General features: G+C 38.1%; 1 protein-coding gene across 2 annotated transcripts in view; it reads left to right on the forward strand.

Moving 5' to 3' along the window:
• Positions 1 to 5,430: 5,430 nt before the first annotated feature.
• Positions 5,431 to 27,047, forward strand: part of LOC146489948 (uncharacterized) — a 28,463-nt gene continuing 6,846 nt past the window's right edge. For both annotated transcript variants that reach the window (XM_085112722.1, XM_085112654.1), the window contains exons 1-5: positions 5,431 to 5,569; positions 6,033 to 6,194; positions 6,300 to 6,377; positions 7,484 to 7,551; positions 8,122 to 8,215. In XM_085112722.1, coding sequence (XP_084968848.1) covers positions 5,479 to 5,569; positions 6,033 to 6,194; positions 6,300 to 6,377; positions 7,484 to 7,551; positions 8,122 to 8,215 — 493 coding nt within the window. In that variant the 5' untranslated portion in view covers positions 5,431 to 5,478. The remainder of the gene's footprint in view (positions 5,570 to 6,032; positions 6,195 to 6,299; positions 6,378 to 7,483; positions 7,552 to 8,121; positions 8,216 to 27,047) is intronic.

Here is a 27,047-nt window from a genome sequence, read left to right on the forward strand (position 1 = left end):
TCACAAACCGAAACGTCTTTTTTGGGATTTGAAAGAGACCAACTTCCCATTGTCCCGACCAGGATATTTTCCTTCGCACGACGATATGCAAATTTCCCTTACAGTGTTCTTGATCGACGGCACAAATATACGTCCGGTCACCCCTCCCCCCAACAAAAAAAAAAACAACAGCAAAAAATAAATAAATAAATAAATAAACAGAAAGAATGCCAAAATTTGGGCAGGTATTAGGTACTGAATCTGAAAGTTTATCGGCTTGGAGAGGACTTATTTATTTCTGGATGAGAGGTGGGTCAAAAATTCCAACTTCGTAACTTCTAATGTGTACGCTAATGCCCCAGATCAGCGACGTATCTTACATACAGGCCATCCTTAACATCCAATAAGGAATGAATTGAAAAAAAAGCAAACAAACAGACAAACAAACCCAGGAAACATGGGCGGCTTATGTGGTTGCGTAAAACGATCAGTGAAGCGCTTCTATTTTGTCCTCTTTATTCACCGCTGTAAAACAGTCATAAAAGCGGATCAAAAGTCGTCCTTTTATCCCCTTATCAACGATATATTGTACCAAAAATATCCAAAGAAGAGATAATGCCATTGCGACAACTAGACGAAGCTACAAAAACAAACAAACAAACAAACAAACAAAAAGCGCGTATATCGTATTTAAAACTGCATACGGTCAGCGGTTTTGCTACTCGCATTTCCGGTCTACATACATTTGGTCGTAAACAGGTCGTAAACAACGATTTCTTCGCTTCTCAACCATGCACCACGGAATGTACGGCTCGATCTAGCCAAAGACTTTATTCAGAATCGTCGCAGACATGCATTTGCTCAGCTGTGATGTTGATGCATCTATTTAACTTCCTGGATGGATTGTATTGATGAATTATTTCGATACTCGACACACGACTGTTTGACCTGTTCGACTGTTCTTTATTCGGGTTAATGCATCATCATCTTTGGTCTAAAAGTAGATGTCCGGCGAGGCTAGGCAGCTAGATTTGTCCTTTCCGCTAGGGTCTGTGCAAGATTTGGTCAAGAAAATGGAGCGAGCGAAATGAGGAGAGACACATCTATAATACGACAAAAGCACCCTGAAGAAATTCCCAAAAGTTGCAAGGTGGGCTTTGTTTTAATTTATATTTCATCAAATTCGTTGGCCGAAACCTAATCAATCAAATGTAGATAACAGATAAGATAAATGAAAAAACCTCTGAAGCTGATATTCTCTATCTAAAGCCGGTTTGAACCAAATACTGGAGACCTCAACATTTCCAATTTTGCAATTTTTTGCAACTTGCCTCGGATGTCTTCAACACCCATGGCCAGAACATAATTTTCCCCAAATAGATTTTATAATATCTATAAACTTCAATATCTATGTAAGCCCTGCTGCTAATTTGGTTTATGTGGAAAGAGTACTTTCGGAGAAATAACGAATATGGTTGTGCTTGTTTTTCCTTCTTGTCAAAATGGCTGAAAGGCAACATAGTAATAGGAACATTGTCTTCTTGGTTATAGAACCCAAAATACTCTAACAGCAAATTTTATAAACTGGGAGAAAGGTTCTACCATCTGTATGAATTTCATTTGAATTGGTTCACATGTACTCGAGAACCAGACTCGTTTATTTTTACTATTTGAGAGTGAATTTTTCGGTCAAAACATAGACCTCAGGCCGACGTGATCAAGTGCGGTTTCCATGGCAACGACGCACCTGCCGATCCAAATATGGCTGTTTTTGTTCATCCCTCCAGGTAACCTACCTCCACACAAAAAATGAAGGGGGTTAAAAATTTTCATTTCCAACTTTGCTTCACTTTCCTGGAGAATTGCTCTTAATATGTAATTTGTAACATTTGCTGTCCTTTGCTAGTAAAGCCTCTATCTACAGAGCAATCACGCTATGGGACTGGTCAAAAAGTATAGGGTGGGGTGGGCCGGAACATTTGGAAATGTGGTGGATAAAAAACACGTAGCCCACCCCTACCTTTAGGCACAAAACTGACTGACCCACCCCTAAATGAAGGTTGAAAATTACATGACCCACCCCTATAAAACATGGATGTTTTTGGTTGCAATGTAATCCAAGGAAAACACATTTTTTGTATTTTTTCCAAGGAAAACACATTTTTTTAGGAATTAAGTTTGGCGAAGTATGCTTAACGGTACGTCGTTATCACTGTCACTCCACAGCCAATTGTGTCTTTTCTAGTGGATACACTGTCTATGGCTGCTGACAACTGAATGTGAGCTGACACTAAGTCAAGCTGGGTTTTTTTTTTATTTTTCGTTAATTTCTTTTCGGTTGTCAGCTTGTAACTTTCGATATACAGATTAAGGACAGAAATTCTTACCTTCCTCAGCAAATCCTCTTAGAGGGGCTCCCCCACTCTACATCCTCATATGTCAAGTACTACTCTCTTTTACTGCCTTCTCCCTTCTTTCTCTTTCTCTCTTTTGGTTCATCATGTTCAGGTATGCAAGGTGATGCATGTATTTCCTTACCAGGTCTTGATCTACCGCATACTTCTCAGAGAAAGCTTTAATGCTGCTTTCGTTTTCCACTGAAATTTCACCTTTAGGCTGGCATATAATTGAGTGCCTTTTCCTCTTAAAAATAGGATGACCCAACACCATGGGTAGCTGAAAACTGCACGACTCACCCTTTACCAACTGATCAGCTGATGACCCATCAGCTGATGACCAACCCCCTCTCTGCTCCGGCTCACACCACCCTACTTTTTGACCAGTTCCTAGGTGGAATGCGTTTTGAACATGTTAAACGCACTATAGTGAAGAGCAATGAATCGCACTGAGACCCTGCAAACACATACTTCCACCTGATCAAAAGTCTAGCTTACCTCAAGTTATACCTTCTACCATATTTTAAAATTTCACTCATTGACTCATGACCCAATCACTGACTCATTTGAGTTTTTGGTGCTTTGTTCTCCTCTTATGGAGCCAGGTCAGAGATCTGTAGAGGGAATTTTTTACTTTTGACTCTGTTGTTGAATTATTCCCAGAATGAAAATAAAGATGAAAGCGATTGAAAGTTATGTGTCGTGAAAAGAAATGTGTCATCCCTTTCCTGGGGCGTCACACATTTTAATAACAAAAATGTATAAACTATAGAACCCTTTGCCACGTCCCGTCTCAGACGACGACTCAGAGCTTGCCAAGTGGAATAAAATATCAAATGTTCATTAAATGGGGCTGTAATGACCGCAGTTACCTCTGTTTTTCAATCATCAGAAGTAGTATTCAGATTTTGATCGCCCGAAAGTGAAATTTATTCATCGAAAACAATTTACATTTTCCCCTCTCCAATGTTGATTTGCATATGACGCATTTCAAGAAAAGAATTGGGACTCAACACTGGGGATGGAGGGAAGGAGAACGGAGAACTGGGTTAAGATCGTTTGTTTGAAAATTCAAATCCAGAAAAAAAAGATTGAAGAGGGCAAAATGACAGGAGGCTTACTTATGTTCTTTCGTGGAAACAAAAGTCGAAGTTTTATTCGGTAGCTTTTGTTTCCATTGGATATTGCTTGTGTAGCGAAAGTTATACATCAACAGTGAGTATGTTTATCGGATTTTATTCGTTGGCTAGTTTTTTTGTGTTTTTCCTCGTCATTTCATTTCAAAATATTTTGTTGATATGCTACTGACTAAAAACTGCAGCCCGTGAATAAAGAAATTGGTTTTCTGCAACAAACCTGACAATTAACACTATCATCACCTTCCATAACTGATGTGACTTTCCTTCAAGACTACAAAATAGAAATTGAATGCATATTTTCAGCAAAACATCGATCGAGGTTGTACACCCTCTCAGACCAGTTTCGATCAGGCCTTAAAACGATCATAAGAAAAAAACGTTATTTACAATTTCCTATTCCGATTCAGACTTTTCATTTTACAAGGTTTATGGTATTGTGTTCTCCATTGGTTTCGGAGGTTTGGGTGTAAATTTGTAAGATTTCAAATAAAATTATAAACTTTTTAGACAAATTTCGGAAACAGTTTTCAACGAAACTTTCAGAACATATAATTATATAATTTCGCAGGGCTAACTGGTTTTGCGGCTCAGTTTTGTGCTGGTTTTACTGCTCAGTGCTGTACACGACGATTCATCGAAAAGAACTTCTGGCAACTGATTATTAAAAAAAGCCTTTACTGGGGCACACAACATTTTATTTCGGTGAATATTTCTTCGGATGGCCTTGATCGTCTCAGACATTCGGATTTAGTTGTTAGAAAATCTACAGTTTTCCACTTTTCGTCGGCGAAAAGCCAGCTCCAATTTCTGTAATTTCAAAATTCGTAAAACGATTTCGTCTTGTTTTCTAAGGAACAAGTATGTCGTTACAAAATACCAAAAATATCAGCTCGTACTTTGGTAAAAGCAAAAACAGGTAGTAAATTAGTATAAGGGATAACAAAAATGACCTAAGAGTGTAAAGAAAAAATAATAAAATAAAATGGCTTCCAGGACCTGAGAAGACGAACCCCTGACATAGCTTTGTAACAATTACAATTACGTATTTAGTAAGGTTAATAAATGCGGTAATCTATAAGTTAACTTATGTTGGATTTGGCTCTAAAGAACTCAATATTTTCTTTTCATTTTCCGTTCATCTTCTGGATCTAGTCCCGTAATATTCGGTAATGATGAATCAGCTGTTTAATGCATATTCTGTTTTTAGTAAATACAATTGATACTTACAGCGTAATTTCCCTGTTTCAGGACTGTTAATATCAGTTGTTAACGCTTCAGGAGGATACTAAGAAGCGGTCTTAATAGCAAACTTCGGTGAGCAATTTGTATTCTGGCGACAGAATTTACGTCCACTTGCGTATTCTTGGAAGTGTAATAACATATTTTCTTAATCGTTGAAAAAGAGAGGAAATAGCTGGAACCTGGGTACAAGCTATTACTCTACACACAGTTTACTTTTTCTGGTAAAAATTGCTAAAAAAAAAAAAAACCAACAAACAAACGATACGCAGGGAGCAACACTCGCAAGCAAAACGCAAACCACGCATGGAATTAGCCAGCTTAGTAGAACTCAAGGAGTCTTGGGGAAACGTATATTTTCGTTCTCCTGTATTTCCCCCAAAACGTCGTTATCACAGAATGTAATAAATCATTAATCGGCTAATCTCTTTGTTTTGCCCCAACAGCAAATGAGACGAAAGGAGAATAACGTACTGTTCCTTATTCTTCCCATCTGCTCGCAATCTGTTATTCTGTTATTAGAAAACATCATGAATCTTAACATACAGAAAAATTATGTCTTAAACGGAAGATGTTGTTAATTCGTTTTTTACCTTTAGCACTCAGTTGTATGGAATTTAATTAACACAGGTATTACGCTTTAAGGTTTTGAAGGTATAACTGGTGCATAAAACCAACATAAAAATTATTTTAATCAGAGGGTTTAGCCCGAACTTCCAGCATTCATGGAGCAGAGTCAAAAGGACGCTGCAAGTGACAATGACGTCACACCAACTGGTGAGGAAACATTGGATTTTGACGACGACACTTTAAGAGGTGAGAAGAAACGCTAGGCTCTTTTCTGCCAGAAAATTTTAATGTATAAACCCAACAAAGTTCGGATACCATCCCCTAGTGTGTCTTACTATACGTGCGGTGTGCTAGTGGCGCCATCTTGTATCATGAATACCGTGGAAGGCTAGAGCCTCTCGTCCCAGTTCACATGCGTTTTGTGAATTGAAAGCACGTGTAAGAATCTATCTAAGGGTCAATTTGATAAAACTTTTACAATGTTTATTAGCTGTGTTTTTTTTTATTTCCATTGATCCATTTTTGCAGTTTAAATAACACATTTTTTATTACAATCATTGAGTTCATTTTCTGCATGAGCATGTAATAACAAGGGCCTAAAAGTTTTAGCTACAAGTTGGAGTCAAATTGGTCCCAGCGTTCACAACGAAACGCTATTTCGCGGCAAGCTACCTACTAATCCACTACCTTCTTACTTTCTTCATTTTAGCAATAGCAGAGGTTTACAAAAATGAGGGTAATGACAGTTACAGACAGAACGATTTCAACAACGCCATCTACTTCTACACGGAAGGAATTAAAGTAAACTGCAAGGATGAGGAACTAAAAGCTAAACTATACAGCAACAGGGCAAACGCTCATTTTTGTTTGGGTGAGAAGTTTTTGTTAACTATAAATTGGTTTATCAAAATATCAAAGGGTTCTTCAATCAAACCTTCATCAATATGCTTTCTCCTCATACTTTGTTCTTTCTCAGGGAAGTATACTGATTCCTTAAGAGATGCAAAAGCTGCCTGTTCCTTACAGCCATCTCGCGTAAAAGCGATCTTAACAGGTACACAGCTAAATGTTAGATCTGTTTGAAAAATACGTTTTGTAGTCTTCTGTTCAGATTAAGGACGGTCCATGTCATATAAAAAGCGCCATTTTAAGACCGATAATGTTTTCACGAATATGACACACAAATGATTTAGTGGTTGACCTCAACTTCCACAATTCCTAATTTTATTATTAATTTTATTATTTCCTTGTCTGCCTGTTTCCCGTCGTTGCATAGTTTAAGTTCGGTGGGTGATTCATATTAAACAATACGTAAAAAAAAAAGGGGGGGGGGGGGAAGGGGAGAAGGAGTCTGAAACCAGTAGCCGCAGAAACCCAACCAAGTAACCATCTGGAAACAAAAGCTGTTGTTACAAATACAAACTAACTGGGTTTTTTTTGGCCCGAGTTCGCAAAAAAATAGTATCCATACTAACTAGCACAAATTTTCCAAAGCATAATATAACGTGGCGTTTGTTGGCAAAACTCCAGAAGGAGCGACCCTAATTCTCTACCAAGACAGAGCACTTCGGTATTGTCTGCACCAATGGAAGTCTGTTTTTGTGAAAACTTAGCGTTTTACTTCACTGACTTTATTTAAAACTCTCTCTGCATATGAATGGTCGGGATGGGAAAAGGTTAACTTGCAACATTACCTTGCCGCTTTGGATAATGAGATTCCTAGTACGAACGTCACATATCTCAGCTATTGCTTTATCAAATACCAAAAATAATAATAATAATAATAATAATAATAATAATAATAATTCATTCATTCATTTATATTGCGCTTTTTAACATCCAATGATCAAAAGCGCATTACAATATTAGAATGTACTAAACATGTACATTAACTAAATTTAACAATTAAAAAAGTAATATAAGCGTTAAGGCTTAAAAGCTAACTTAAAAAGGTATGTTTTAAGACAAGATTTAAAAGTTAAAATAGAATCAACACTGCACAGGCATTGTCATTACCATTGTAGGCGCAGCTATAATAAAAGATCTGTCACCAAAGGATTTTTTTTTTCATTTTCCCTGCTGGATGTAATAGAATAGTGCCTGAATTAGAGCGCAGTGAATAGCGTGAATAATGCCTAGCCTACATTTTCTTTTTATTAGGAGCAAGTGCATGCTTTCGGATGAATCAGTTTGAGGAAGCCATCACGTGGTGTGAAAAGGGATTGGCAGTATCCTTCACTACAGATGCTTCAATGGGAACGATTTGTCATGTTCAAAATTTACAGAAGTCTTTCGTTCTTGCTGTTGTGTGTGTACCTTCTTGGCTCAAGTCTTTTCATAAAAAATAATTTAAAGTCTTCGTGATAATTTCAATTTCGCTGTTGTCCTTAACTTCTTCGTAAGAGAAAGAGAAAGAAACATAACTTAAAAAACAGGCAAATAATTAAGAGTTATTGTCTGAGAAAACCAGGCAGGTTGTTAAAGATCGGGGTCGGCCAAGTTATTCGGCTGTCAAATTTGGGTCAAATTTACCAGAAAAAACTAGGACCTGAGGGGGTGATGGAGAGTGGATCTCATATCTCCTATACCAAAAAACTTGAAGAGAAAACTTTAGTATACTTATCCATAAGTCCACCTAACCTATCTATGATGTTAGTATGGAATAATCTGGCCGACCCCATCTTTCAGCTTTTTCAGATTTTGCCCGCTTTTTTCGAGACCGTTCCTCCAGTCAAAAGGATTTGTAAGCTTTAAATAACTTTTGCAGCCTCCTTGTTATAAATCTTGACTGATGTAAGATTGACCAGAATAACCAGAAATTGGCGGAACTAAGGAGGAGATCTGTCAATGAAACCAACAAGCTGCGAAATACAGACGGAGAGGAAGATTCAGGTGAATTAATGTCTTATAAGTCATTGATGAAAGGAAGTTTTTAATTTTTTGAAAGGCTTGCGTATCTAACTAGAAAGAGTGATAGAAAGAGTGACGAAAACTAAGATTACATGCATAGTAAGTTCTTTAAGCTTTTATCCTTTAACGAAGAAGCGCCTGAGATAAAAAAAATAATTTCATAACCAAAAAGGCTAGAATTTAAATTATTCCGCGACCAAAGTTTGGCGGAAAAATTTCTATGCGTAGTAACTTAGATTGCGTGAAATGGCGTTCTATAGCTTGATTTTGAATCTATTTATTAGAAAATAAAAGCAAACTTTTGTGTTAATGCATCTAAATGGCCCGATTGCCATCGAATATATCACCGATTTGACGTTGATGAATTTCACATGAATGTCTCACGGGCAGAGATTATTTACTAGAAGGCATGAATCGGGAAAATGTTTGTCAAAACGATTCAGCAAAACCCAAAATTAACAAATCCGCAGCCGATAGGGACACCACAATAAACAGACATTTCTTAAATGAACTTTTCAATACCCTATTTGTTTTCATGAGTTTTCGTCTGACCTAATTTTCATTTTATATATTATTTGGACAAGCTTTTTTCTACTGTCAAAACTCTCGTAATAAATGATTCAAAAATGTTTTTGTCCGTCGCCTGTGATCATAAGCTATTATGCAAATCTAATACACCAAAAAAGGGAATGAGGGGGGAGAATTACCAGTGCATGTTACTTTGAGTCTAGTGACTTCCCATTCTCCATGTCTCAAAATGAGTGAGACCGAGCGCCATGTTGAATTAAGCTTGTTGTGCTGTCAGGAATTTAAAGCTACCCTGATAACAATATTTGTTTGCTGCTAGCCTTATGCCTTGAATAATGTCTACTTAGAAAGATTTGGTTTCATACTCGTTCAAAGTACCGGGGTCTTTATAAGGTAAAGGAAGCACGCGTGAAAGAATAACATGTGAACGCAAAAAGACACCAGGGAGGTGCGTTCGGTTTACTTTTATATCAGCTCAATTATATTACTTTAGATAACAAATCAATCATCGACGAAAGCAGTACGTTTCTGACCAGTTATCATAGTCTTAACAGATCTATTAAGGTCAACAAATTGAATGAGCAACTCATCCTTTTTACACCATGATTAAATTTTGCGGCCTTACAAGATTTTCATATCGTTATTCAATTTATCTGAATAGCCAAAAACACTACCAAAGGAATTGCATAAGGTTTGCTGCCCTTGAAGGTCAATATTTGAAGGTCTACCTCGCTCATTCGATCGCAGACGCGTAACACGAACAACAAAAGTATATTGTAAACCCCAAACGCGGAATACAAATCTTTTTTTCAAAACAAGTGAATGTAAAATTTTATAATAATTAATAAGAATATGTCTTGAATTTTGACCTGAGATTAAAACTTTATCATAGTACTTTATTCTTTAGAAAACAGTACATTTTGGCTAAATGGTGTTTGTTCTACAGGAACTTCCAAAGGTACCCTGTTGTTCGCGTACCATTTGGTTTTTAAAACAAAAACGCGATCCTCCAAACTACCGGGGTTTTGAGCTAAAAAAAATTTGGTGGTTTGAGAATGCAAAATAGATGAGAACTCCAAAGGGAAAGATCCTGGAAATATGCGTAATTCAAGTTCCCAGATCCTAGGAATAGCACAAATAAGAAATCGACCAAGGCCGAGTTTAACATAGATTATGAAGTAACCTAACGTTTTAAAAAACAAATAGGTCAAAAATATTATAACAGGAACAAGAAACGTTATTGATCAACACGATTGTCGTGATCAGAGTATAGTTTTATATTTTGATGATGATCTTGGTCTTCGGTCCTTCGAGAAGGAAGTAAGGATAGCCACTGCTGACAGCCAAAGCAAGCCACCTGGGACCAGAAAAACGCCTTCGAAACTTTTTCTTGTTCCTGGAACCTGTTGCTACCTCCATCTTTATTCTAAGACAACACTCACTCAGCGTGGTATCATTGATTCTGACATTTACGAAGGCCTCACTGGACGCGACACCTGGAGCCACGGCTAAGGTCTCGCTGTGGTGTAAGACCTGGTTAAGGTTCAGTCTAAAGTGGTATTTAAATCAAAAACTAAATAAGCGGAAAACAACAGCCATCCCGTTCATCCAGGAACATAAAGCCTTCCTCCTAGACTCTGACTAAGGAAGCACGCAAGCACGTTGGCCTACATTGCTCCGACTAACGAGTGAACTGATATCGTTCTCTTGGGTAAAAGTTCTGTGCGGGTATTGCTGATAGAACGAATGGCCGCATGGGAGGATAATATACAGGAAGAGGCTGACGAACGGAAAATGATCAGATAAATATCAGAGAGGAACTTATGAGGACAGAGGCTGGTCATGTCATATCATGTCATGTTACGCTAATCCGGGTGAGGTGTCATAGCTTCTTTTGCCAATCAAGAAGGACTCTCTCTGTGCTTTCAAAACTCAGCATAACCTTCAAGTCACTCCCTGAAGTTTGCAATAACCACCTGCCATGAAAGCTTCTACTTAGATTTCGTCAAAGGCCATGTAACTGTAGTATTGGGGACGAGCGTTTTGCTGCTTTTAAAAAGCGCCAGGTGAGCAGGTTGGGGAAATAGGGAAGGGGTGTGCCGATGCTATGTGGGAGCTCACAAAGGGGTATCACAGGCAATAGTGATCTTGATGATGCGAGAAATGTTTAGAATTTTTGAACAAAAAAGTTTCCTCTAAATTTTATCTTTTGTCCGGCTCATGTATATGTCTATAATTTTTTTCTGTTACAGTGTACCTATTTCATGTAAAATTAACCAAATAAATCTTTGTAAAGCCTTGCAATTACCATGTAGTGCATACTGTCAAAATCACATAGAACGAAACCCTATGGAGTCTAATTTAGAAGAGCCGCCAAAATGTGATCTTTTCACCCCCGCGTGGTTACAATTCGAAACAATAAGAAGCCAAACCACCTGCTTGTGTGTACCCCAACGATAACAACAATAACTTTGTTTGCTCTTGTGCTCAGTTACATTAAAGTGCCCATAACCGAATTTTTTTTTATTTCCTTATCTGAATCTAAACATCATCCGAAGAACTTCCGCGAAAAATTTGTTTTTTTTTTTATTTGCATGAAACGCGAATTGTTTATGAATTTTACAAATCTTTGAAATCCTATTTTATTGCCGTCAATCCGCCCGCTGATAAGAATGCCGACGGGCTACAAATAGGGCCACGTGACATAGTCTGTGACGTAGACTCAGGAACTTTCGTGTCCATGCACTCACTTGACCTTCAGTAAAGTCCGTTCGCGGCAGAAAGAAGGTAGAAAGGGAACAATTAGCTCCAAATAAGTTTATTCCAAAGTAGAAAACTTAGCTGACACGGAAAGTAACCAAACCGCTGGAGAAAGCAGCCAGGACGAATGTGAAAGCGTCGAAGTTGAGGCGATAGATGGCGTCCACGAAACAAGTATTACGTGTGAAGATGATGATACATTCGAACCGTACGCGGACGAACCGATAGCAGACGAAGAATGGCTAAAAGATATAGCAAGGAACAAGAGGAGAAGCGACGACTCGAGGAAGATTTAACGAAACGCTTGGAGAATAGAGTGTGTGTTGGTGAATAGTAAAGTTCTCACCTTTTTTCGCATTTTGCATACACGCTCTTCATTATCATCTGTCAAAACTATGGCCAAGTACTCAAATACCTTCGAACGAATTATTTTCCGTGTAGCTGTACATGTAGTAACTGTAGCCGTGATCTGCTAGCAAATATCGGCGAGTGCTACTGCTGCAAGGAGCTCGAAGGCAACTGCGAAGCGCTGAGTAGCGACATTGTTCTCGCGGAACTACAGGATGGACACGTGTTGAACCGTGATAATAATACGGCTTATTTTCACATGAGCTCCGATTCCTTTGTTTTTTTCGGGGGGAATATGTTACATAACCCCCAAATCAACTGTCTGAAAAGCTGGGTGCGGCTTTGATTGTTTGAAGGGAAGAGCGGGGCTAATGAACAGCTAATTTAAATGCGAGGGGATTATGTGTTAATATGCAAGGGGGATAAGTCACTTATCCCCCTTGCATATTAACACATAATCCCCTCGCATTTAAATTAGCTTTTTATGACGAACAAATTTACCAATGTTTATTTGGAAATATTAAATACGACGCTACAATTTCTAAAATTGAACACTGCAAACCTGTACACAGTAAATACAGTGAATTTGGAGGGTATTCGCTCTTATCTTTCTTCCTTACTCCATACACAAACTTGCTCAGCCAAAACGACGGTTCGTAATTGCACAGTGTATTTAAAATTCCACTGTTTGGAGCTACCGCGGAAGTGTCGCTGTCATTTATTGGCAACGAGTTTCGCTCCGTAACCCAGTCATCCCAAACTCGTGTACTCCATGAAGTTGCCCTTTTAGTGTCTTGTGGTATTCTTGTGTCATTCCTCTCCTAAATTTCCTTGTCGCTTACAGTAGTGAGCCGGAATCTTCTTTGTCTGTAAAAAGGTCGGTCAAAAGATCCTCGGTGCGTAAATTGAAATTGTCAACAGCTTTCTCGTTGTTTGCACCCGCAAATAAAGATTAAAAGCTGTTTTCCGAAAGCTCAATTGAGGTGCTGCCACTAAAACTGCTTTGAGTAACAAACAGTTTTGACTCTGAATCACTCAACATTGCTAGCCTGTTCCTAGCATTCACTACGAACAAGACGAACAACTAATTCGAAATGCCACTTTAAAAAAACTAACATACACAGTAATTAAAAATGTAATTAAAAAGCCTACAAACTTGTGAATCCCACAAGTCCCAGCTTGGAGTGTTAAAAAACAAAAGAAAGATGAACAATAGGGCCATTTTTCTTGAGTATGTTTTTGCTATGTTCCCTTGAGGAATCCTCGCCAATGTAAAAATAAGCCGTTTATCGGCCTTCAGCTCGTGGTTATGTGATTTATTCCCCTCGTGCGTTGCCCTCGGGCGCAACGCACGAGGGCAATAACTCACATAACCCCTCGCTTCAGGCCGATAACCCTTAGTTGTCTCGTTCTCTGAAATTTCGGCCGTAAATTTAATTGTAGGATGGAAGTTGTTAGCTTGTTCGATGAACAGGTAAATTTCCTTTTTGTCACAGTCCCACAGTGAGAAAATGTCATCGATAAAACGTCTCCATTCTATTGGTTTTGTTTTGCTTTGACTTATCATTTTTGTTAATATCGGCCATAAAGATGTTTGCAAATGCAACGGCCATTTTTGTATCCATTGCAGTTCCATGGGTCTGAAGATAATTGTTTCCAACAAACTGGAAAGAATTTTCTTGAAGGATAAGTTAAAGTATTTCTTTGAGGTAGTGTGACGGTATATGAGGGTTATTGCTTTGGAATGCCTCGTATGCTTTCTGCATACTGTTGTAATTCCCTCCTCCTGTGGTATATTTGTATACAAGCTTGTTACATCCATTGATACTAAGATAGTACCTTGAGAGATCTTGGCCTTTCCTATGAAGTTTACGAAATCCATTGTATCTTTTAGGCGCATACGTCTTGCGAAATGTTCGAAGTCTAACAAGAGTTGGCGTCTAATGTAATTCTCGTGTCACCAGTGTCGGGACAAATTAGAGCCCTTTAGCAATAACGCTAACTTAGCTGTCGCTAAGTTGTTGGTTTAAAAAAATTCTTTATGAATTTCTCGTTGTTTTCTCTTAGTGTCTCAATCCGTTTTTTAGCCAATTTTTTTAATGTGCTCTTTGCGCTTGTTATTTGTTTTGTGTCCTGTTATATTTCGAATCCCCGTTGTGGTGGTTAGGTTTTCAGAGATAACACTGTTATACTTTTCAACATTTTTATTGTTTGCAGAATTCTGCAGCACATGTGTGTACAATATCTGTTTGAGCTCGTTGAATTCTTGCTGCAGTTTATCTACCTTATCTACATCATGCGGGTTTACAATGTTTTCTGTGTTCGCCTAGTGCGACTGTTCTCTCTTCGATCTATTCACACCAGTGCTAGCATTTTGTACTGGTATTTTTGAGAGCTTAGCCTCAACGAGACTTCGCGGGTCTCACGATGAGAATATAAACCAAAACAATTACGCCATATTTTATAAAACTTGCGATTGAGTTAACAGTGAGGTCAAACTATAAACCTCAGAAGGTTACAACGCTTAGAATGTCACAAGCGGGTGTGAATATTCATCAAAATCTTACCATTCGCTTTTGCCTGCTCCTCTTCGAAGGTGGCTCTTGGTCTTCGTCTTCCTTTCGCTTAGCATGTTTTGAAGGATAAACACAAAAGCCGATGTCATCCTGCTTCAGTTCACGTTTTAAGTTTAAACCTGAATTCATCAGCCTTGTGAAATCCTCGTCATTGAAGTGCATCGAGCACAAGGACGAGGTCTTTCCAGGCTTCCACATCTTCCTTCGCTCCAGCACAAAATCGATCCATTTCTTTCGCCTCCCCAGCCTTTGCGGGCATGTAGTGCCAAAGAAAGGAATCCTGTGCATGCTTATTCCATTCACTTCGTCTTTGATGTTGCCACATCTCGCTGCAACATATCTTTCCGGCATTTTCGAGGAACGTGCAGACATACCGCGACTTGTTTTCAGTGAGATTCAGAGAAAGGCTGAAGTCACGTGTTCCTGAACCTACGTCACAGCTCTTGCTAAGCCGAGAGGAATGGAGGGCCAAAATGGCGGCAAATTTGAACACCTTATAAAATTCATTAAAAATTAGTCTTGAATGCAGATCGAAAAATTTCGTCACTGAAGTTCTTAGGGTGATGTTTAGATTCAGATGAGAAAATTAAAAAAATCCGTTATGGGCAGTTTAATTATCGTAAAAAGCAAAGAAATAAAGAAAGAACTCATATTTTAAGCAGAGCCTAGACACTGAAATAACTAAGTGGTTTTCGAGTCAGTCTCCAGCTTTTTTATTTGTGAAGTATGGAGAAATCAGAACAAAACAGAGAGGGAAGTGTTACAGTTTGAAATTAAAAGTGAGATATAAGTTAAAGAAGTATATTTTTCTAAGTAACTAGGATAAGCTTTGAGAACGTTGCTCGGACAGTTAATAGGGTTTCATTTTTGTTTTTAATTTCAATTCTGTTCAATAAAACATTACACTTCTGTCTGGTCCGATCAACAGGTCAGGGCAGAAAGTGTTATGTGCTCTCCTGATGATGATTATTGACGGTTGTCTAATACAATTGCACTTGAACAACCCGCGGCACTATATTTTCAGTTCGTACAGTTTTTAGGTCTGTAAATTTCACAGACAGTCTATAAAGAAGAGTTTGTGTCGGTAAATTGCATGTCGTTAAGGGGACTTCTAATATTACACTGTCCTGGTCTGACTCAGATGGGTAAATCGTTTGCGGTCCGTACATTTCATTCAGTCCATGAACTTAACACATAATACACAGCCAACCGATTTAGTTGCAGAATTTTGGGCATGCATGTGGGCATTGTGTAGGTTCAGTAGTATATGTAGTTGTTAGGCACGAATTTGTAATCTCCCAGCTGTTTGTGGCAGAGCAGGGTTTAATAGTTTTCCGAGTGGAGTCAATCTGTAAGCCCTGCAGTGATCGCCTATTATAGCATTCTGTGGGTGGCTAAACAGCACCGCGGTTCTACTTTGTATCAGTGGTGGAGGTCAATAAAAACAATTTGAGGAGAGTTGGCTGGAGAAGAGTGGTGCTGAGTCTGAGATTACATGGAGGCATGTTCCCACCCAAGATAATAGGTCTAGTAAGCAGGGAAGAAGACAATTATTGAGTGGATTGTAGTTTCTTAAATGCTGGCCGCCAAAACAAGCTACCTAAACGTCCGCAGCAAGTACAGTGGAAGTAAGAGCTACCCGTGTAAGGTTGCTGCAGATGTGGCTGACAGGCTTTATTGTGGTCTTGAAATGCACATTTGAACTGACCAAAGCTATTAACGTTTTAGTATGGCCTGCATATGTTGCCCTAACCAGAAAGTCAGCGTCCCTTTACAAAAAAAGAGTTGAAGAAGTAGGGCATGTATGTAGACCGGCCCCAGTCGGTAGACTGATGATTTCAGGGTGTGGTGGACCTACAGAAAAACTGTCATCATTCGTTGATAAACCCCTTCAGCAAACAAAAGTTCCAGAAGACACAATCCTTGTTTCAATGGACTAAACGAGTCTTTACACAAATATACCAACTCTTTTACTAACTCTTTATACTAACTCCTTCGCCTTCCATCTCCTGGGAGCAACCTTCCTTAAACAAGCAACTATACCACGTTAATTTAACTCTCTCGTTCTGTTCAACATGTTCTGTTGTATACTTCCTTTGTTACCTTTGGCTATTTTGTTAGATTCCTAATTTCTTACACTTTCTTATCTTTGTTTAGCATTACATTATAAATTCAAATGTAAGTTCATATTACTTCTACTTTCAGCTGAAGATGGTCGTTGCATGACCGAAACATGTTTTGTAAATTTAAATGTGTCGTTATTCTTATAAAGATTTATACTAACTCTTTTTGACACTATTTGAAGAGAACATGCTACGGATTCTATCTATCAGTGCCTCACCTAAATCAAGTGCTCATGAACAAATAGAGAAATATACAGATTCACCCGGTATAACACAAAAGGGGACATTCCCTGCAGGACACAATCGTGCGAGCAAAGTTTTAAAATGCTGAAACATGGGTGAGGGAGTTGCGCAGCTTTTTCGTCTTTATTAGCACAGGGATTCATCCCACATAACTCCCAGACACACAACTGTACATCCAGAAGTTGGTGTATGATGAACTGCGAAAACGTTGTCGCCTTCCATAGGGGAAGTGGGTATGACAACAACAAATGTGAGAAGAGCAAGTTGGTTCCCACGCCTGTGAAAGTAAGCAGAGCGAACCATGTCATAATGCTATGTTTATGGGGGGTCAGTTCAATAGACAAACACGATGTCTTTTTCAGTACCATGTCAGCCATAAGTATTAAAACAAGAATATCTCTCTCCATGTTTCAGTAACACAGATTCTATTGTGTTTAAGTTTACAAGATTATGCCCATGAAAAACATTCAACCCGAGACACCGGTAAAACCAGTGAGAATGACTTATCTGAACGCAGGCATGGTGGGAACGAACAGACGGAGCGACCTAATAAATGAGACCGCATAGACCACTGAATGACCAACATAATAACCAGACAGTTATTCATGCGGATTCGCGATTAAAGAACGAATGACAGAACCGAGCGCCAGCCCAACCAAATTACCTGAAAGAACGGGTGACAAAGGCAATTAGACAGTTGCATTTCTAGGAATGTGGGGCATTTACGTAGTCTGACGCACACAAAGTTGATCTGAAGCTCAAAAAGGGGGCCGTTCAAATACGGGAAACATGGGTTGGAAAGTCGAAGGGAAAACACACATTGGGCTCTATAGCAGTTCCACTTTTCGTTCATTTAAACCAAAGAATTCGTTTTCAGTCTGACGAGGTTAATTCCAAAGGAAGGAAGACCAGAGAAGGTGTATGTATATCATGGATCAATATCTGCTGGAGCTGCATGGTGCTTTAGGAAAGCTGTATGTGAAGAAACGTTGAACCAGCTCCTTCCTGAAAACAAAATCAGCTGGCGTTTCAGCTTCAGGCGTGCCACTTGATTGGACAAGCAGTAGGAGAGCATGGTTGGGTTAAATAAAAGCGCTGTTGAGAGGACCATTGGGGTGCGTTTGTTAAGGTTACCCTATACCTTCAGAGCTGTCTCGCGTTTAAGCGATGTAGCGCGTCCAGTTTAAACTGTAGATACCTAAACCCCTATATTAACTTAAAGCTTATAGAGCTGGCTATCAAACTATACCAAGAATTTTGAAATAAAATGAATTGTCTAAATGTGAGCGTCGGAATCGCCTTTTTAAAACTACAAGTCAAAGCGAATTTTGTTTTTCGCTAATTTAATTTGCTCCTCAGTTTCCGGACCCAAAGCGCTAAAAAAAGTGTCCGCGTTTTGCTATATTCAATCGCAATGAAAAGTTATAGAGCATTTTCGAAATAGGATGAAAAAAATGTGGAGTGATCATTACAAAAATCGCTCTCGGAGAAAAAATTTTTCGAAAGAAAAAATTCGCAGACACGTTTTTGTTGTTTATATGTTAAACTCGCTACTGTCCAAATTTGAAGGTAAACGAACAAATTCCGTTTGAATTTTAGCTCTTTGAAGTGGCTCCTCCAAGTGAAAAAATTGATTAGAGAAAACAGCGCTAAAAATTCGGAAATTAATTTTATTTCAAAATTCTTGGTATAGTTTAATAGCCAGCTCTATAAGCTTTAATTTGATATAAGGGTTCAGGTATCTACAGTTTAAGGTTACCCTATACCTTCAGAGCTGTCTCGCGTTTAAGCGATGTTGCGCGTCCAGTTTAAACTGTAGATACCTAAACCCCTATATCAAATTAAAGCTTATAGAGCTGGCTATCAAACTATACCAAGAAATTTGAAATAGAATGAAGCTTCAAGTCAAAGCGAATTTTGTTTTTCGCCAATTAAATTTGCTCCTCAGTTTCCGGACCAAAAGCGCTAAAAAAACTTGTCTGCGTTTTGCCATATTCAATCGCAATGAAAAGTTATAGAGCATTTTCGAAATAGGATGAAAAATTATAAAAATTAATTATAAATCATATTTACATTTGTAAAAAATTACAATAAATATATTTGTAAACTATTATTTATTATATATATATGCCATCTATATAATAACCACTCAGCCTGAAATTTTTTCTGTGTATTGCTTATAACAGCAATATATTTTTCAGTTCTATATTTGACGTCTACTTTTTTTAAGAAAACACTCAAATTCTGGAATTTTATCTTGTTTTCGACTTTGTCATATATGCAGTTTTGCGAGAGTTATAAGATAATAATAATAATAATAATAATAATAATAATAATAATAATAATAATATTAATTTACCAATTTATATAGCGCGTATTTACATGTGCTGATCAATAGCGCTTTACAATCATATGTTTAAAAGAAAACGAAAATACATTACCGTGAGAAGATAATTCAATAACTCGCATTTTTCTAATTTACCGATACATACATCTTGTAACGTGAATTTTTCCCTTTTACCTGAGAGTACAAACCAGAAGTTTTCAGAGTTTTCCCAAAAGAGAAGAGTAAAAGGACAATTGTAAAATAAGTGATAGATGGTGTCTGTTTCCACTTTGCAAAACGTACAGGCATCGTGTAGAACATAACCTATCTTTGCTAGTCGCTTATTAGTAAAAACAATATCATCCAACAGTTTTAACTGAAAGCTTCTAATAAAGGTTTCCGATGAAACTGAAAGCAAATTGAGAAAAATCTTTGACACAGTAATATCATCTAAGTCAAAGTCATTTTTCAATTTAGCAAAGCCCCTTGATAATATTCCCTTTTTTGTAATGAGGAGTTCATAGGATTGTTTACTTTTACACAGCACAGGATCAAACACTTTTTTCCCGCAGCAAAATTCTAATAAACTAGTTTTTCTCCTATTATCATCCAAAGATTTCAAATGGCCATGAATTGCACTTCGAATCCCTGCCCACGTTGAAAAGTTTGATTGTTTCAATCCTGCATCTGTTGCAATATTGTGCGACTCTAAACTTCCCTTATCGAATTGCATCTGATTATGTAATAGGATACCTCCTTTAACATAGTTGTTGTAGTAAATGCTCTTTCCATCCATTTTAACAAGCTTATTGTTCTAAATTATATTTTCCGCAGTAAGAGAAAAAGTAAAGAATTCAAGCATTCCTAAAATCGTCCCACCACTGGAGGAGTTCACTATAAAATGATGAATTGATATTATAATCCCTCATATTATAATTACAGCTAACAAAAAAAGTCCCAGCATAATTTTCCAACAGGTTATCCAAAAAGGCCTTCCATGGTATTCGGCCCGGTGAATAAATTCTTGCAAGCCAAGCAAATCTTAATAATATTATAGACGTTTCAATATCTGTTAACCGAAGTCCTCCAAATTTTATGTCGTTAACTACTGCTAATCGAGCTATTTTATCAGGTCCATTCCACAGAAATTTATATATAATAGTATTAAGTTGTTTTATAAACTCTTGCAGAGTTGGCAAAACTGAAAACACATATGTCATTGTTGAAAGCAAAAAGGATTTAATAATTGTAATTTTGCCGAGCAGCGAGAGGCCCCTGCAACGCCACAGTCGTATCTGCAGCCGAATATCTTTTAGTTTACCATAAAAAATTTTTCTGCAATCGTTCGATTGCATTATATGTGGAAACTATACCGAGTGCTTTAACGGTATTGACCCATGTTAGCCCTAGGGGTGCCGCTGTATCGTTTCGACAGGAACCGATCCACATAGCTTCAGTTTTTTTTTGTAGTTAACCTGCAATCCGGAACAGGTTTTAAATTGATCTAACAAATTAAAGATATGTTGAGCATTTTCAATATCAGGCACAAACACGGTAAGATGGTCAGCGTATTGTACAAATTTAAGAGACAGTCCGCGTTAGATTCGACCGGTCAATTTGGGCCAGTCGTTCGATTTCCTTCAAATTTTCAACAACAGACAAAGTTGATATAACATTAATGAAAACACATTTCTTTTGATTCTAAACTTAACAAGACCCGAAATTTTGAGGCGAATGTTCAACCCTCCCGAATCCCCGAAAATCGACCTTTCACCGAGTCGAAATTAACCCGTTTTCGGATGTTTGCCGCCGAAATAATATTTATCCGAAAAACCTTACATTTATACCACGAACACATACACTATACTTCTTTACAAATATGGTATATAGAACTCATATTATTGAGAACTTTTAAAAGGACGGCATCTCAAACATACCAATGTTAACGATTTGTGCACGGAGCGTGTCAAGTGCTGCAACAAAAACCAACATTTCTCAAAATTCTGACTTACTCTGGAAGTCTCGTGTATTTTTTCAAAGAGTACTAGGATAGTGTCCTTAAACTACGGAATAATATTTAGTGGATCTCTATACTGCGAAAAGATACGGCCGCAACAATTTTGGGCAAATCTCTTATTTTCCGACACGTGTTGTGTGACAGCGATGGCATCCCAAGGCAACAAACTTCGACTTTTTCTGTCTTGACCGCAACTTAAAGTAGACAAATACGTTTTAATAGGGTAAACAATTAAAAACGTACCTTAAAAGTTCCACTGTTTTGCTCCCAAGACTTCATGTTTCACCGATTAACTATCAGCAAATTTGATGGCCGTGTCACGGTATCCGTGTTCTTTATTTGTTGGCTTGCAGGCGACGATCATGCTAGCTAAAAACCTGAACATCTCTATAGAGTTCCGTGAAATTAGTTCTGTTATTCAACCGGGCACTCTGCCGACCAAACAGTCATCAGTTGCAGAATTTATATCGAGGAAAGACTTTTGAAAGTTGTCGTCCATCTTTGTTTTGAAATAACAACCGCTGACAGTAACAACACTTCCGGTCTGATCGAACCGGAAACAGAACATCGTCTACAGTAAGAAGTCGTGCACTAAGTTCAATTTCTAGAGTTTTATTGTTATTAACGTACTGTTAATTACTTGATTATTTCTAGCTTAGTTTCCACTTCAAATGCATACATGTTTATGCCGGGCAACTCATTATTTAACCCTTTTACGTTATCTAATGTAAAAAGAAGAAAATGCAGGAAACTGCGAAAATTTGCAATTTTCAGTTGAAAATCGTAAACTTTGTAGCGACAATTTCGTCCTTGACCGGCATACCGCTACAAGAGGCTAAGGCTAGCAGAGTTTTTCTTTATCTTGTTTGTTTCCCGGGGGTTTTATTTAGGCTAGACTTTTCAGCGGCTCTCCTGTTTGCTATCTCCGAGAGCGACAGGTAGCTGCATGGAAGGCAATCATTAAAAACTGAGTGTACCTAAATGTCCTAAATATTATTCTGTCTCTTAGCTAAATAATTTTACAGAAAACACGAACATTTTTCAACAAAAGATAGCCAAGTGCTGAGCCAAATCCTTCTTTCTGTCCTTTGCTGTAAATGGGACTTCATTGTTCTTTAGAATGTTCTTTAGCATTGAAACATTAAACTGTGAAAGTTTGTTTGTTTTCCGGTACTGGCAAAGGTCATAGACGTCGTTGTAAATGGGATGTAGAAGGCCGATCTCGTCAACAATGCTGTTCACCACTTCTTGTCTGTTGAAATGCACATTGAAATCGGAGATCATGGAAAGAGGCCAATGAATTAAAAGTATTTATGATCGACTAAGGAGAGAGTGGGCCGCGCGTTTCTCTACTGTAGATGAAGACAGTCAAGCAGCTTCTAATAATTCGAGAGAGAGCGCCCGTGGTTCAGAACAGGCAACCAGACCCTCAAATCTCACGTGAGGGTGGGCCCTTTCAAAGCCACTTGCCCCAACTCGTTTTTCTGAAAATGTAAAGGATTACTTGGAAGCAAAGTTTAACCAAGGAGAATGAGCGGGGTTGAAGACTAACCCAAAACAAGTCTCTGCAGACATGCGAAACGCCCGAGATGAACAAAATGATCGTCGCTTTTCCAGAGAAGAATGGCTAACAGCTGTTCAGATAAAGAACTTTTTCTCTCAGCTAGTGTCATCCAAGAGGAAAGGGCAAGATGCAGCTGATGACAAAAAACAGAAATTGAAGAAATACTGGAATAGGAAGAAGAAAGCAACAGACAAGAAGTGGTGAACAGCATTGTTGACAAGATCGGCCTTCTACATCCCATTTACTACGACGTCTATGACCTTTGCCAGTACCGGAAAACAAACAAACTTTCACAGTTTAATGTTTCAATGCTAAAGAACATTCTAAAGAACAATGAAGTCCCATTTACAGCAAAGGACAGAAAGAAGGATTTGGTTCAGCACTTGGCTATCTTTGTTGAAAAATGTTCGTGTTTTCTGTAAAATTATTTAGCTAAGAGACAGAATAATATTTAGGACACTTAGGTACACTCAGTTTTTAATGATTGCCTTCCATGCAGCTACCTGTCGCTCTCGGAGATAGCAAACAGGAGAGCCGCTGAAAAGTCTAGCCTAAATAAAACCCCCGGAAAACAAACAAGATAAAGAAAAACTTCGCTAGCCTTAGCCTCTTTTATTTGTAGCGGTATGCCGGTCAAGGACGAAATTGTCGCTACAAAGTTTACGATTTTCAACTGAAAATTGCAAATTTTCGCAGTTTCCTGCATTTTCTTCTTTTTACATTAGAATTCGCAGTTCTGACGTCTCATTTATTGCAAGTTTCGTACATTTGCAGTTGCTGTTGAGACCTTTCTGAAGTCTCATTTCTATATATTTCGCAGTTTTTCGATATTTTTTTTACAGTTTTTGTTATTATATTAGTAAAATACATCATAGATAACGTAAAAGGGTTAAATAATGAGTTGCCCTGCATAAACATGTATGCATTTGAAGTAGAAAATAAGCTAGAAATAATCAAGTAATTAACAGTAGAAATTGAACTTAGTGCACGACTTCTTACTGTAGACGATGTTCTGTTTCCGGTTCGATCAGACCGGAAGTGTTGTTACTGTCAGCGGTTGTTATTTCAAAACAAAGATGGACGACAACTTTCAAAAGTCTTTCCTCGATATAAATTCTGCAACTGATGACTGTTTGGTCGGCAGAGTGCCCGGTTGAATGACAGAACTAATTTCACGGAGCTCAATAGAGATGTTCAGGTTTTTAGCTAGCATGATCGTCGCCTGCCAGCCAACAAATAAAGAACACGGATACCGTGACACGGCCATCAAATTTGCTGGTAGTTAATCGGTGAAACATGAAGTCTTGGAAGCAAAACAGTGGAACTTTTAAGGTACGTTTTTAATTGTTTACCCTTTTAAAACGCATTTGTCTACTTTAAGTTGCGGTCAAGACAGAAAAAGTCGAAGTTTGTTGCCTTGGGATGCCATCGCTGTCACACAACACGTGTCGGAAAATAAGAGATTTGCCCAAAATTGTTGCGGCCGTATCTTTTCGCAGTATAGAGATCCACTAAATATTATTCCGTAGTTTAAGGACACTATCCTAGTACTCTTTGAAAAAATACACGAGACTTCCAGAGTAAGTCAGAATTTTGAGAAATGTTGGTTTTTGTTGCAGCACTTGACACGCTCCGTGCACGAATCGTTAACATTGGTATGTTTGAGATGCCGTCCTTTTAAAAGTTCTCAATAATATGAGTTCTATATACCATATTTGTAAAGAAGTATAGTGTATGTGTTCGTGGTATAAATGTAAGGTTTTTCGGATAAATATTATTTCGGCGGCAAACATCCGAAAACGGGTTAATTTCGACTCGGTGAAAGGTCGATTTTCGGGGATTCGGGAGGGTTGAACATTCGCCTCAAAATTTCGGGTCTTGTTAAGTTTAGAATCAAAAGAAATGTGTTTTCATTAATGTTATATCAACTTTGTCTGTTGCTGAAAATTTGAAGGAAATCGAACGACTGGCCCAAATTGACCGGTCGAATCTAACGCGGACTGTCTCTTAAACTCCTCTTTTCTTATTTTAATGCCTTGAATATTTGTTGTACGAATAGCAGTTGCTAGAACTTCAGCAACAATAATAAAAAGATAAGGTGACATCGGATCACCTCGCCTGACCCCTCTCTGTATCTCAAATTGAGAATTGCACATTTCATTGTTTATGACGCAGCTAGAAATCTTTTTGTAGAATGTTTCTATCCACCCTTTTAAACTGGCCCAAAACCAAACACATCTAAGCATTTTATCATGAATTCCCAGTCAAAACTATCGAAAGCTTTTTCGAAGTCAATGAAGAGCAATATCCCTGGTATGTTTTTTTTTTTTTTTTGTAATTCATAACATCCATAATTGATCTAGCTGCTTCACCAATAAACCTGCCTTTAACATAGCCCGTTTGATTAAAGTGAATTATTTCTGGGAGGACCTTAATAACCCTATTTGCAATAATTTTAGAAGCAATTTTTGCATCTACATTAATTAGGGATATTGGTCTCCAGTTTTCCAAATAATTTCTGTTCTTTTCTTTCTCATCAATTATTGTGATGACAGCCTGCTTTTGAGAGTGAGACATTTTTCTTTTGTTATAAGCCTCGTTGCACGAGTCCACCATAAATTTACCTAACAAAGGCCAGAATACTCTATAAAAGTCCACTGGGATTCCGTTATTTCCAGGCGTTTTGCTGGCTTTAAAAGAGTTTAATATAGTTTCGCATTCCTTGAGAGTTAGTTCTCCCTCACATGTTGACTTGGAATTAATATCCCACCTTTTTTGTCTAAAGTCGGATTCAAAGGACAATTGAAATCACCGCCTACAACAATGTTGACATCACTACTAGGATCTATTTTTTGTAATATTGCCGACAGATTTTGATAGAATCGAACTGCCTCTGCGTCTTTGTCAGGACCATAAATATTGGCCAGTAGGTATCTTTTATCTTTGATCAACGTCTTGAGTACTATTGACCTGCCATTGAAATTTGGAAGTTCGTGCTCAACAGCAATATCAAGACCCCTTTTGATTAATACAGCAACACCGTGTACCTAAGAAGGTAAACATGAATTGGTCGCGGCTCTGCAGCCGCTGCAGCCCGTTCTTTAACGTTCGTGCGGTGTGCCCACATCACCTCAATGCCTTTGATTCTCATGATATGATATGATATAATATGATAGCAGTTTATTGTGAAAATACGCTTAGCTTTTGTGAGACCAGCAAGCTAGGCTCACCAGCTAGTTTACAGGTATTTCACACTAAATGATTAAAATAACGATATGGTTTCCAGAGCAGTTGTGGGCCAGAAAAAACTCTAGACAGTCGTGCTCTTTCTCTGCGTCTTCCCGTGAGCCCCATATGACGATATTATTCCTTTTGGAACGGTTTTCGAGGTCATCTTTTTTTTTTCAAGTTTGGCCAACTCCATGTGGGACGCTTTCTCTGCAATGTCGCTTTTCACTTCAGTGACTCGTTCGTCTAAATAACCGTAGCTCTGCTTCAAATCGTTAACGTCATCGGCGGTCTTCTTGTGGCTCATTTCGAGGTTCTCTAGTTTCTGAAGAATGGAGTTCAACTTTACTTCTTGTTCGGCTTTCGCCTTTCACAAGTCGTCCATCTTGGTCAGAACAGCGTCGAATTTGCCTTCGGTTGCTGACATTTCGCTCACTTTTTTTATTTAGACCTGGTTTTGATACTCATTCGTCTCTTCAAAGTAAAAACCACAAAAAGAAACGTGTTATCACGTTTTAAAAGCGCATTTAAAACTAATTTTTAGGTGAAAGCTCGGAAATGTCCGTTGACCTCGATGTCATCCCACAGGAAAACTCAGGATAGCTAGTACATTTAGGAAATTTAAGCTGACATTGAAAATTGGACCCTTTGAAATCTCATTATACAGGGTCTGTTAGTGATTACTCAAGACTTTTTTTTTTTGTGATAATTGTTGTTTACTAGAAGCCAATCCCGTATTAGGGACAACATATATTTTCTTCGTAAATATATGTGAGTGTCGGAGACTGGGGCGAGTATTGTAAAAATGGGATATCGAGTTGAAAGCTAACCGTGTAATTAAAAATTGCTTAAACTTGATTTTGTGACGGTGAGTTTTGTTGGGCTGCTACACTTGGGACAATTTTGTGGCCAAAATAGTAAATTGTTTTATTTGTTTTATTATAACTTCGTGTTTAAATATTTAAACGTCAGATCCTTCGCTAATTTCTGTTAACTGCGAACCGTAATAAATGTTTCCAGTTAATCTATCCCTTCATTTCATCTCCAATATTTTGGTCGACTGGTGTTTTTCTCGTTATAGCTACAAAGTTTACTTTTCCC

Source organism: Pavona decussata, unplaced genomic scaffold (assembly GCF_977016875.1).
Source record: "Pavona decussata unplaced genomic scaffold, jaPavDecu1.1 SCAFFOLD_2, whole genome shotgun sequence".
Lineage (NCBI taxonomy): Eukaryota > Metazoa > Cnidaria > Anthozoa > Scleractinia > Agariciidae > Pavona > Pavona decussata.